The 12,680-nt window shown below is 55.3% G+C and overlaps 1 protein-coding gene across 9 annotated transcripts in view; it reads right to left on the bottom strand.

The window, feature by feature from the left end:
* Window positions 1-833: 833 nt before the first annotated feature.
* PHC2 (polyhomeotic homolog 2) overlaps window positions 834-12,680 on the bottom strand; it is a 110,663-nt gene continuing 98,816 nt past the window's right edge. For all 9 annotated transcript variants that reach the window (XM_078073444.1, XM_036065257.2, XM_078073447.1 and 6 more), the window contains 5 exons: window positions 11,275-11,404; window positions 10,301-10,415; window positions 6,504-6,645; window positions 5,269-5,545; window positions 834-2,251 (listed from right to left, as the gene is read on the bottom strand). In XM_078073444.1, the coding sequence (XP_077929570.1) occupies window positions 2,097-2,251; window positions 5,269-5,545; window positions 6,504-6,645; window positions 10,301-10,415; window positions 11,275-11,404 (819 nt within the window). In that variant the 3' untranslated portion in view covers window positions 834-2,096. The remainder of the gene's footprint in view (window positions 2,252-5,268; window positions 5,546-6,503; window positions 6,646-10,300; window positions 10,416-11,274; window positions 11,405-12,680) is intronic.

Below are 12,680 nucleotides of genomic sequence, written 5' to 3'. Positions count from 1 at the left end.
TGGCTCTGCCCTCTGGGTAATCAGAATCACCGGCAGGCTTCTGCTCTTCCTCCAGGTACTAGTTACAATTTAACTGGCTTTCCCTGAGAAGTGTTATCAAACTCCTCAAAGTGATTGTGCCTAATCTTCCTGGGCCCCGCCCTTAGAGACGGATTCAGTGGGCTGGGCCTCAAATGCACGTTTTAAACAGGCAGAAACGGGCGCCTGGGTGGCTCAGTCGTTTAAGTGCTTCCGGCTCAGGTCATGATCCCAGGATTGTGGGATCGGGGCTCCCCGCTCCGTGGGAAACACTCTCCCACTCCCCCTGCTTGTGTTCCCTCTCTCGCTGTGTCTCTGTCAAATAAATAAAAATCTTTAAAAATAAATAAATAAAAATAAACAAACAGGGTAAGGAAAAACCCAGAGAAGGGAAGAAGCAACTCCCTTCCCCAGGGCTAGGAGCAGGAGTTTCAGGGACTTGGACAGAGGCTGCAGAGGCTGCACTGAGCTGCCGAGCAGCAACAACCAAAGGGGATGGAAGAGTCTGGGCTCTGCCCCAGGTGTTCCAGATATTCCTGGCCCAACAGTATCATGTCTCCCCTGCGGGAAGGGGGTGAGGGTGGGGGGCTCAGAGCTGAGGGGCTCTGGAGGCTCCCATTCCAAGGGACACCTGTGGAAAATGAGGCCATGTCTTGCATTTCTCAATGGGGCTAAGGGCGCCCTCAGATGACCTGGTCCTAGCAAAGCGTGGAGGGCACGCTGTCCAGTTAAGGAGATCGTCCTTCCCCCAGCCCAGAGAACCATCCCTCTCCTTCTGGATGAGAAGTAGCCAGCGGAGAAAGGCACAGAAGAAACAGATTTTACAGATTTATTTTTAAAAAAACAAAAACAAAAGGTTAAAAAAGTCCTTCATTTCCAACCCTGCCTGGGGGTGTGAGTGGGGAATAGAACAAGCTGAGAAAGGTGCCCCCCCTCTTCCCGGGGAGAGCCCCGCTCTTCCCCCAGGAGCCTCCAAGGGCAGGGCAAGTCAGAGGCAGGCCCTCGCCCTTCCTGCCCTGCCTCCTCTGCAGGTAGCTCAAATTGCTAGCAAGTTCGAGAGGCAAAGAAGTGTGGAAGCGGGAGGCCCAAGGCTGCCTTCTTCACGACGTCACCCCGGCTCTTCTCTGCCCTCAAGACGTTCTCTGGGCCCCCACTCTGGGGCTCCCAGGGCGGGTGGGCAGGTGGGCAGGCCAGGAGGCCCGGCCCGGCCCACAGCAGCTCCCTTAATGCTGTGTGTGGCACAGCAGGGCAGTCGGGGGGGGGGACTTCACAGTGTGGGAAGGACTTCGGAGACAGCGTGCCCACTCCTGATCTTCGCTTTCTGATCTCGCCTCTCTGCACGGAGGCTGCCCTTCTGTTCTACTCCCCATCCTGAGGCTGAGTGGAGTCCAGGACAAAGCACTAAGTGGCTGTTTGCTACAGAACACCTGGAGATGCCAGAGGGTGGCTCTGGGCCCACCTGCCAGTCCAGGCTCCTACACAGTCATCCAGTCACACACACAGCGTTAAGGCGTCTGTGCCAGCAGGCGTGGCCAAACCGGGCCCAGCTTCTCTCTCTCCACCTGCGGAGGGTGAAGGGGGAGAACCCCTGGCTGCTTCAGAAACGGGCTGAAGGGGGAGAAGCCGGCAACGGAAGAGTTAGCCAGGCCCAGAGAAAGAAGTGGGAGAAAGGCAGGCAAGGGCTTGCAAGGCCTCTATCCAGGCCTGACAGCTGCCCTTGAAAGTAACCCAACTCAGGTTGGGGAGCCCTGACCGTATACCCCCTGGAAAATGGGGGACAGAGAGAGGGGAAGAGAGCGGGGCTAGAGTATTGGGACTTTGGAGGAAGCCAGTGCTATCAATATTTACAAGCATAAAGCCCCATCTTCTGTGCCACCTACCTCTCTGCCCCTCCCACAGAAAGAAAGGCCCCTGAGAGCCATTGAGGGGGTGCCAAGACCTCCTCACCAGCCACGCCCCATAGGGAGAGCCCTTCCCTCCGACTGGCCCCATTTCTGGGCCCCTCAGGAATGTCTGTCTGGCTCTGCTCAGTCGGGAGGAGGAGCCCCGGGCCAGAACCCTGGCTGCGCCCGCCAGCCCTAGGAGTCCTTGAGCATACTGATGCGAGCGTAGATCTTCAGGGCAGGCCCCAGCTTGATGTTCATGGCGCTCATCAGGTGGTCCTCCTTGAGCAGCAGCAGGGCTTGCCCGTCGATCTCCTGGGCACGGAACTCCTCTGCTATTTCCTGGCAGCCTGAGGGGGACACCACCACAGACGGGGTCAGAGCTAGTGGCGTTCACGCTTGGCACCCGCTGCGCACGATCTCCTTGAACCCTCCTAAGCACACCTTGAGGAAGGCCGTCTCGTGTGACAGCCCGAGAGAGGCTAAGTGACTTACCCAAGTGATCCACGCCTCCTACTCATGCATGTCCTGGTCAGAGCCCCCCTCAATGAACGGGGCAGACCCGGCAGAGCAACAAGGTGCTGTGGGAGCGACAGCTTGTGATTTCCAAGGCTGGGTCGCAAAGGGCACAGCAGCCGCCACCCTGCCCTTCCAGAGAGTTTACTCTGGAGGAAGCCAGCGACTATGTCATGAGGACAGTCAAGCAGCACTCAGAGGAGGCCCATGTGGAGAGGAACTGAGGCCGCTTGGCACTCTGTGCCACATGAGTGGGGCAGCCCGGAACCAGGTCCTCTGGCTCCAAACCTTCGGACAACCGCAGCTCTGGCTGCCATCTTGACCGAGGCCTCATAAGAGACCCCAAGCCATTGCTGTGCAGCCAAGCAGGGTTCCTGACCCACAGAACCTGAGGTAAACCACGACACTCTGGGGTAACGAATGCAGATTCTGGCTTCTGGAAGAGGGGTGCTGCCGTGGCCTGGGGGGCGGCAGTGGGCAGGAGCTGGAAGGACTCTGAGGAGAGGGTCAGTGACGTGTCTAAGATACTCTGAGGGGCTGGACAGCAGTCTGATGGCCTGTGAGGAGACTGGGTGAGGCTTCAGGGAAAGGCAACGGTTTCTGGAAACTGGGAGAAATGGATCTTTGCTGGGAAATGGAGAAAACGTCAGGACCCTGCAGCCAGTGTAACACGGTAAGTGTACTGGGCCTCATGGACGGAGCGGTCTAGCATCTAGCGGAGGACGCTTCCAGCAGAACGGTGAAGGTGCTGCCTGGCTTCTGACCGCTGCTCACAGGAAAACGAGGACAGATGAGGTAAAGGTGAAACTGTTAGACATCAAGGAGCCAGGAGTTGCTCGTTTGAAAATCCCTGGCCTCTCCAGATAGCAAATGATGCCAAAACTAAGAAGTAGTTTCTAGGCAAAGATCAAATCCGGGACACAGGTAAGAAAACATGGTCTAGAAATAGAACTGAGGGCATGACAGATCTTTCACCACGATCTTAGAAGCTCGAAGGTGCTGCCTCAGAGAACTCTCTTAAGGAGCTTACGGGCGTGCCTCCTGGATCCTGGCCGCTCAACAGCAGAGCTTCAAACATATTAAGGGCACTGTCCCTCAGCTTCAGAAGAAGCTAACATAGAGAAAGGCTTCTCGGAGCACTCTGGGGTATGGTTTTTGTCTAATGGAGTAAATCCCAACAAGATGCACTGGAAGCCCACAACGATTTTAAGACAATTGTACTGGCATAAACACTGCTTGAACTGTAAGAGCCGAGGTCATAGAAAATGAAGAGCAGCAGGAACAGGCTGAGAAAATTAGTCTGCTGAAAGCTCAGGCTACCTTTCATGGGAAAGGAAGGAGGACTCACAGGGTGGAAGCAAGAAGGAAAGATAATCACTCCCGGGCTTGGAGTCCTAATCAGGGAAATGCCAACACGTGCCCTGCTAGATTTCAGAACTGGGACGATGGGTGACTCCTGTATCCTCCTGCACTGTTCTCCCCTTTTTGAACAGGTGTGCCTACCGCAGTGATCCTACACCTATCCCACCATATCTTGGATTTGTGGAGGGAACGGGGAACGTGTCTCTAGTTCTCAGGCGTTCAGATGGAGAGGAACTGGGCTTGAGGAGCTCACCCACGCCTGGACCAGAGTTTGCTGGTGAGATCCTGGGCTTTGAATTACTGCTGCAATGGGATGAGATCTGTGGGGTCTATGGTAGGGGGCGAGGGTGGTCGGCTTGAGGGAGGAACATGAATCATGGGGGCCAGTGACTGGTGAACTATGGTAACCAGCTCTAAATAAACCTGGCTTCCCTTTCATGTCCCTGTGGGCATGACCTGTGTGATATTGTGAAAGTGACACCATGTAGCTTCTGAGTCTAGATCAAAAGGGCCACAGTGACTTCCACCATGCTCTCCTGGATCACCCTCCTGTGGGGAAAGAACACGCAAGCACGAGTGTCCTGAAGAGGCCCGTTTGGAGAGAAATGGAGGCCTCCTGTGGGCAGCCATACCCTCCTTGAGAATCAGGGGCACGGGGCACCTGAGAACAGGATCCTACAGCCCCAGGGAAGCCTTGAGCCACACCTTCATCGCAACCTCACAAGAGACCCTGTGGCAGAAATGTCCAGCCAAGCCACTCCCACGTTCCTGAGCCACCGTAACTGTGTGGTGATAAATTCTGGGAACGCGGCAGGAGATGACTAACACACTGCAGTGAGGGGCAGAGCCAGGGATGTGAGCCCAGTTCTGACAGACAAGTCTGCGCTCTCGGCCACTGCGCCCACTCCGGTCTCTGAGTAACAGGCTTGCGGCTGCCGTCCATACCTGATGTGGCCAGCAGCTGGGGGCGATTGCCAGAAACAACAGCCGAGAAGCCTGCGGGATCCCCCTGAAAGCATCTGTGAATAATGCGAGGTAGGTCTTTCAAGGTTCATGTCTCAACTCTAGGCCTCAGAACCATGTGTGCACCACCCACCCCAGCAGGGTTTGTGCGGTTCCCTACATCGTACCCTTCCACGTCTGTGCACCTCCGCTCGAGCTGCTCCCCGGGGTCGTGTCTCCCATCGGCCGAGGCCTGCCTGCCCACTGTCACGCAGCTTCCCTTTCCCTACGCTGGTGTTCTCCTTGACCAGTTTCCTACACTCCCACTTGACTCCTCGCCCCCCATCCCAGGAGACACACAGGCTTGGTGCACGGTCACCCCTGCATCTCACAGACCCTGCCATGCCAGGAAATGCGGCGGATTGCAGCATGGCGGCTCCTGAGCCTGAGTCACTAACTGAGTCATTTCCTTGGGCTGGGGGGGGCTGTCCCTCTCTCCCGGGAGCCGCTCTTCCAGTCCCGCACGGGACCCCCCCCTGGGCCTCACCTGGCAGGGAGCGGATGAATTCATAGACGTCTTCCACGTTCCACTTGGTGGGCTCGCTTGGCAGGAAGTGGTGTCCCATGCCCACCAGGTCCCGCATGTGCATGTCTGGGAGCTCCAGGTCCCGCTGGCCCTGTCGCCGGCGGGAGGTGGACGAGCTGGCCGAGAGGGGCGACAAGGGCTCCTCGTAGCTTGAGTTATCCGAGCAACGGCTGGAGTCCTCCTGGCTGTGCGTCAGCTGCAACGCAGCCGTGACCGAAAGGGGCACGGCGCCTGCCGGCTGCGAGCAGAGAGAAACCGTTGGCTTCAGGATCGGGGAACAAACCGACTCTGGGTCTCCAGCAGGGCGACGGGCGAAGGCAGGTAGTCCCCCCTCCCACCTGGTCTACGACTACACACCTCTGAATGCTTAGATCAAAATGCCCCCATCTTCTGGGCTGTCCCCTCCCTGGCCCGATGCAGAGCGAGCCCCTCCCTGCACTGCACCGCATCCATCTGATTCTATCTACGCCTACCGCTTCTTCTAGATGTGGGGTTTTAAACCAGGATGCTGGAGGTTTCAGGGGTGGTCTATGAAATAGCACGGAAAATTTCCTGTGCGTGTACGTGCTGGGTCCCAGCCTTCGTCAGATTCTTAAAGAGGTTTATGACCCAAGTGACAAGCAGCCAAAACCATCAGGCTCTGAAACGTCCCACGAAGACTGGGTTCCTGCGGCGCAACTTAGAGCCTCAGCACCTCATGGCGCTCCGGGCACGCGAGGGGGGCTACAACATCTGTAAGGAACCCCCGTGTTCCTGGGAGAGGCTGCAAGAACTCCGTGCTCTGGATTCGAGGCGGCAGCGAGGAGCAGGGCTGAAGTGGGGAGGCTGCCTCCTCACCTGGCCCTCTGTATTAAGACCCAAGGAAACGGGGACAGTCTGTCTCTTCCCGGGGCCGGGCAGAGGAGACCCCATTTCCCTGGCCCCGGAAGGATGGAGGCAAACTGGGAGGGGAGGGGTGTGGAGGGGGCAAGGTCCCTGAGGCAGGAAATCACCTCCCACGCGTCCATGGGTCTAAACACAGGGGCCTATTACGGGACCCAGGAAGGGCTTGATCTGACGGCTCGTAAGAAATGAGAACACGATGGTGCGGACATGAGGCGGCCGCGGAAGAGGAATGTGGGTGTGCCGGGTCCGTCAGGGAGGGGAGTTGGTGGGGACTTGTGACAACGGAGCTTCGGGCCCTGCCAACCTCTCACCTGCTTCTTGGTGTCCTTCGTAAGTGTGGGCAGGCTGGCTTTGCTGGCCCGACGGCGGTTGTGGGTCGTGGCTCCCGCCTTCTGCAGCTTGCTCCGGTCCGAGTGGAAAAGCCCCACTCGCTTGGTGCACCCCACGTTGTACCTGCCGCAGTCAGGGAAACGGGAGTCAGGGCAGTGGCGGGCCGCACGGGCCCCCCGCAGCGTCAGGACAGCCAGGCTCTCCGGCAATAGCGGAGTCCGTCCGTGTGTTCTGCTCCCAAGGCCATCGCGTGCTGCTAGCCGGCCGGCTCTGGGCAAGCCACTTGACCTCTGAGCCTTGGTTTCCTCATCTGGAGCTGGGGATGAGACCGCTCACTTTCTAAACCCGCTCTGACAACTGTATGAGCTAACGTGTGCAAAGGACTGGCCACGACAACTTGGGTCATGGCAAGAACTCATGGCTGACACACCCTACACGAAGTATGGCCTCTGCCAGGCAACAGTGTGCGCTGTTGTGCTGGAAAGTACAGGTACAGCTCGGAGATACTGCGGCTTCAGCTCCAGATCGGACTGGCAAGAAAGCCAGTCAGATGACTTTTGTTTCCTGGCGCATATAAAAGTAATGTTTACACTACACTGAAGTTTATTAAGACGACGATGGGGGCGCCTGGGTGGCTCAGTCGGTTAAGCTCTGACTCTCGATTTCAGCTCAGGTTATGATCTCAAGGTCATGGGATCGAGCTCTGCATCAGGTTCCGTACTCAGTGGGGAGTCTGCTTCTCTCCCTCCCCCTCCGCCCCTCCCCCTGCTTATGTGCACACCCACGCGTGCTCGCTCTCTCAAATAAATACATTCTTTTAAAAAATTATAAGAAAAAAAAGACAATGATAAAGTTGGCTGCATCGATGGACTCTTCACGAATGATTTCTCTGTAGCGTGCGATGTTGTTCGATAGCGTTTTACCCACAGGAGAACTTCTTTCAAAACTGGAGTCAATCCTCTCAAATTCTGCCGCTGCTTTATCAACTCAGTTTGATATTCTAAATCCTTTGTTGTCATTTCAACAATCCTCACAGCGTCTTCACAGGAGGAGATTCCTCCTTAAGAAACCGCATTTTTTGCTCATTCCTAAGAAGCAACCTCTCATCTGTTCAAGTTTTACCATGAGATTGCAGCCATTCAGTCCCATCTTCAGGCTCCACTTCTAATTCCAGTTCTCTGGCTGTTTCCACCACATCTGCAGCTACTCCCCCCACCCTGAAGTCTTGAACCCCTCACAGTCATCCACAAGGGTGGGAATCAACTTCTTCCAAACTCCTGTTAATGCTGATATTTTGAGCACTTCCCCTGAATCCTGAATGTTCCTAATGGCATCTAGAATGGTGAATCCTTTCTAGAAGGTTTTTAATTGACTCTGCCCAGATCCACCAGTGGAATCTGTATCTATGGCAACTAGAACCTTACAAAATGCATTTTTTTAAAAAGACTTGAAAGTCGAAATTAGTCCTTGATCCATGGGCTGCATAACGGATGATGTGTGCGCAGGCATGAACACAGCGTGAATCCCATCACACATCTCCATCAGAGCTCATGGGTGACCAGGTGTACTGTCAGTGAGCAGTAAAATTCAGAAAGAAATCTTTTTTTCCTGAGCAGTAGGTCTCAACACTGGACTTAAAATACTTACGAAACCATGTTTTAACGGCTGTGCTGTCCTCCGGGCTTTGTTGTTCCCCTGACAGAGCCCAGGCAGAGTAGAGTTAGCACAATTCTGAAGGGCCCTAGGATTTTCGGGAATGGTAGACATGAGCACTGGCTTCAACCTAAGTCCCCAGCTGTACTAGCCCCTAACGAGAGAGTCAGCCTGTCCTCTGAAGCCAGGCACTGACTTCTCCTCTCCAGCTATCAAAGTCCTGGGTGGCATCTTCTTCCAGTAGAAAGCTGTTTCATCTACACTGAAAATCTGTTGCTTAGCGTAGCTACCTTCATCGCTGATCTGAGCCAGATCTTCTGGAGAACTTGCTGCGGCTTCTCCATCAGCACGGCTGCTTCCCCTTGCATTCTTATGCCACCGAGACGGCTTCTTTCCTTAAACCCCATGGATCAACCTCTGCTAGCTTCAGGCTTTTCTTCGGCAGCTTCCTCCCCTCTCAGCCTTCACAGAACTGAAGAGAGTTAGGCCTTACTCTGGACTGGGCTCCGGCTTAGGGGAATGTTGTGACGGGTTGGATCGCCTATCCGGACCAAACTCTCTCCATATCGACAATGAGGCTGTTTTTGCTTTCTTACCGCTCATGTGTTCGCTGAAGTAGCACTTTTAATTTCCTTCAAGAACTTTTCCTTTGCATTCACAACTTGGCTGTCTGGTGCAAGAGGCCTGGCTTTCAGGCTGTCTCAGCTTTCCACAGTGTTTCTCACGAAGCCTAATCATTTCCAGCTTTTGATTTAAAGTGAGGGGCGCACCACACTTCTTTCACTTGAACACTCAGAGGTCACTGTAGGGTTATTAATGGGCCTAATTTCTTTCTTTCTTTTTTTTTTTTTAAAGATTTATTTATTTGACAGAGAGAGACACAGCGAGAGAGGGAACACAAGCAGGGGGAGTGGGAGAGGGAGAAGCAGGCTTCCCGCGGAGCAGGGAACCCGATGCGGGGCTTGATCCCAGGACCCTGGGACCATGACCTGAGCCGAAGGCAGACGCTTAATGACTGAGCCACCCAGGCGAATGGGCCTAATTTCCAATACTGTTGTGTCTCCAAGAGCAGGGAGGCTGGAGGAGCGGGAGAGAGACGGGGGAAGAGCCCGCTGGTGGAGCAGACGACACTGACCATCTTACGTGGGTGCAGTTCGTGGCACCCCAAAATAATTACTCTAGTAACATCGAAGGCCACTGATCACAGATCACACAATATAATAATAATGAAAAAGTCTGAAATGTTGCGAGAATTACCAAATGTGACACAGAGACACAAAATGAGCTAACGCTGTTGGAAAACTGGTGCGGACAGACTTGCCTGACACCTTCAGTCTGTAAAAAACGCAGTATCTGCAAAGCCCAACAGAACGAGGGCTGCTGACCTCCAGCACAGGGCCGAGGGGAGCCTTATTCCAGCCGGCATGCAGAGCACCTCTGCGTAGGGGGCTAGAGATTGCTATTCTTTTGAGCGCTCAGGGCTTCCTGCTTCCGACGTGGTATGAAGACCACGCAGGGCTTCAGAGGCAGATGAGTCCAACTCCCCAACTCTAGGACACTGGGCACAGGTACTTACCCTTTGTGCCTCAGTTTCCTAGTGGGCGTGAAGGGGCCGGCGGCAATCCCTGCCTCGCGGTTACTCTGAAGACGAGATGACACCGCGCACCCCATGTGCCTGGTGCAGAGCCTAGCACGTGGCCGGCGCTCAGTACCCGACGCTGCGCCTGACCAGGGTCACTGGCCTATGCTGGGTGAAAGCTCACAGATGGAGCATCTGTAACCAGTGCAGGGCCTCTGGGCGAGGCTTCTGGTGGAGGGCTTCCCCTAAGGGGCAGTAGCTGCCAAGGGCAGGAACAGAGTATGGGTTCAGTGGGGCCCAGGAGGGACAGCCAAGCTAAAGCACTGCTTCCTTTCCTTGGACCCAGGGCTGCTCACTCGAGTTCTGGGTTCCAGTACCTGGCGGACTAGTGACACGGCGCTGTTCCCAGGCAGGTGGAGGAGACTGGAACGCAGCTAAGCTACACGCAGGGGCTCCCGGGTCGGATGATCACTGAAGGGGGGTAGGACCCGAGGTGCAACCCTGAGAGGGAGGGGCTGGTACAGCCGTGGGGCTGAGGCCACTCACCTCTTTGCACACGCCATGGAACAGAAGCGCTTGGAACGCTTGAACTTGTAGGCAAAGTCCACCCGGCCACAGAGCTCACACTTGAGCTTGAGGGGAGTACCCTCCTCTTTGGATTCTGGAAAGTATGGAAACTGGAGTAAGTGTAAAGAGGAGCAATTCCCACAAGACCCTGGACAGCCCCCCAAAAGGCCTGCCTCCCCTGTTCACACCCCCGTAGCTGTGACACGCAATGGCGGCCTAGCTTGGAAAACGCCCAACTGCTTTGCCACTGGTTTGGGAAGGGCCAGAAAGTTTCCCCTACCCGGGAAAGTACACAGGGGTGTTTGGGGATGACACCTGACAGACTTTTTTCCCCAAGCGCCATGAGCCTGAGGCAAACACAGGTGATAAAGAATCAGCATCCCTCTTTATGACCCTGGAAGCGACTGGCAGGCTCACAGGGAATACTCTGGGTGCTCTCACAACTGATCTGGAATTGTTCTACCCTACCTCGATCTGTCCAGTTTGCTGTGGACCTAGATCCCAGAACCCATGAGTTCTGTAACCTCCACAGCCCCCACCCAGTCAGTGGCTCAGGCTGCAAGTGCAGAGTCCTCGCGGGGCCACGGTGCTGCCCGAGGGCTGGCCCCTGAGGCCTGAGGGAAGCCGAGGGGAGGACACCCCTCCCACCTCTTGCCAATGACTTCCACAGGAAAAGCAACTCTTGGGGTCCCGTGGCTGGCTGGTGTGGGGCTGCAGGAGAGGCAGGGGACAGACAGCTCTCCAAGGGCAGCGACTTTCCCCCTTCCCTGTTTTCTAGGGACAGCGGCTGAAGAGGGACCGGGAGGACTGTTTAGTAGACGGACATGTCCCCCCACGGATACCACGAGAGGAAGTGTGTACGGCCGGCTTTTGCAGCCCCGTCTGCCCCCTGGTCAGGTGGGCCAGATCAGAAGGCCTTCATGCTGGGCGGGTGGGGGGGGGGGTGCACCCACCTTGCAGATAGGGCTCCTCCATCTCAGAGTCAGTGGTGGTGGTATGATCCTGCTGTGGAAGTTTCTCAGGCAAGAACCCCTGTGCATACTTCTTCTTGAGATTCCCCACCAGCAGGGACGAGCGTCCCACCTAGAGGACAAGGTGACACGGAGGCCATGAGGGTTAGGTGGGAGATGCTTCCTTGCTCTCCAGCCTCATCAAAATTACATATAGAACGCAGCTAGGCACAGATGCCAGGCTCTACATCATCCAAGTGTGTCTTGCTCAAGGCCCTATTTTGCTGTGTAGCTCATGAGGCAAGATGCCAATTGTCACCAAAGTGCAGCAATGGCTTCAATCCAGGACCAATGGACGGTTTAGGAAGTTAGGAAAATACCTACTCTTCCAAGTGACTAAGGGGCAGAGATGGAGGCAGCAATCAGGTTTCCCACAGCACCAGAACTGCTAGGACCCGGGGCGCACGCGTCACCAGCAGGAATACAGCTGGGGCCCCGTGTGTGAGCGCATGGGGGAGAGAGGAGACTCAGCAACCCTATTTTGGTTTCCTACTGTCCTCCACCATATCGCTGGTCTACCCCAGCCAGAGGGGCAGGCGGCCGTGCAGGAGCGCAGGAAAATGGGACTCTGGGCCACAAAGCAAATGCCCTCTGTGGTTGCCAGGATCCTGATTGGCTTATTCACTCTTCCGGTCCTTCCTTTGTTGCCTCCGTTCAGGTGGGCTGGTGGCTAGAACTCTAGGGTGATGCTGGGGCTGTTACTCAAGTCTGTATCCACCCTGTGAGATGGGTTGGTTTCTGGTGTTTCTCTAGGAGGCCAAGCTGAAGACCTAGTCTGATGAGGGAGGGGATGTGGCAGGGCGGAGCTACTGACTGATAGCTACGGTGCTCCAGGGGGATTTCTCTGCCATGGCCCTTAAACCACCTGCAGAGGGAAAGTGACAAGAACCTATTTGTCTTCTGGCATTTTAGAAGGACAGTTCACCCAGCTCAGTTCATCAAGCTTAGAGTTTTCCACTGACTATTCAAACCACTCATGGACCCAAGGAATGAACAAAAGGCAGATGGCGTCCCATGAAGATGGTATTCTCTCACAGCCAGATAATTTCATCCCGGGAGAGGCCGTTGTGCACCTGGCTCTGGGCTCCTCCCACCCACAGAGCAGCGCTCCCTGTCCTCACCAACTCACACTGCATGGAATCAGCTTGGGGTGCTTTGTTCTAATAAGCCATTTTCTTGATTCTTTTATATTTCCCTTTGGTCTTATGCTTTCCCTGGAGACATTTGATTGTGCCCTTTCTAAAGAGCCCCTCACTTGCATTCCCTCTTTTCAAGGCTCTAATCCCAGAAAAGCAGCTCAGGCTACAACCCTGTTCTCTTATCTTCATTTCAGACACATCTTGAAAATT

The sequence above is a fragment of the Halichoerus grypus genome, chromosome 5, assembly GCF_964656455.1.
Source record: "Halichoerus grypus chromosome 5, mHalGry1.hap1.1, whole genome shotgun sequence".
Taxonomy (NCBI): Eukaryota; Metazoa; Chordata; class Mammalia; order Carnivora; family Phocidae; genus Halichoerus; species Halichoerus grypus.
Note: the sequence above shows the minus strand (reverse complement) of the source record. Positions and strands in the feature narration are given on the sequence as shown.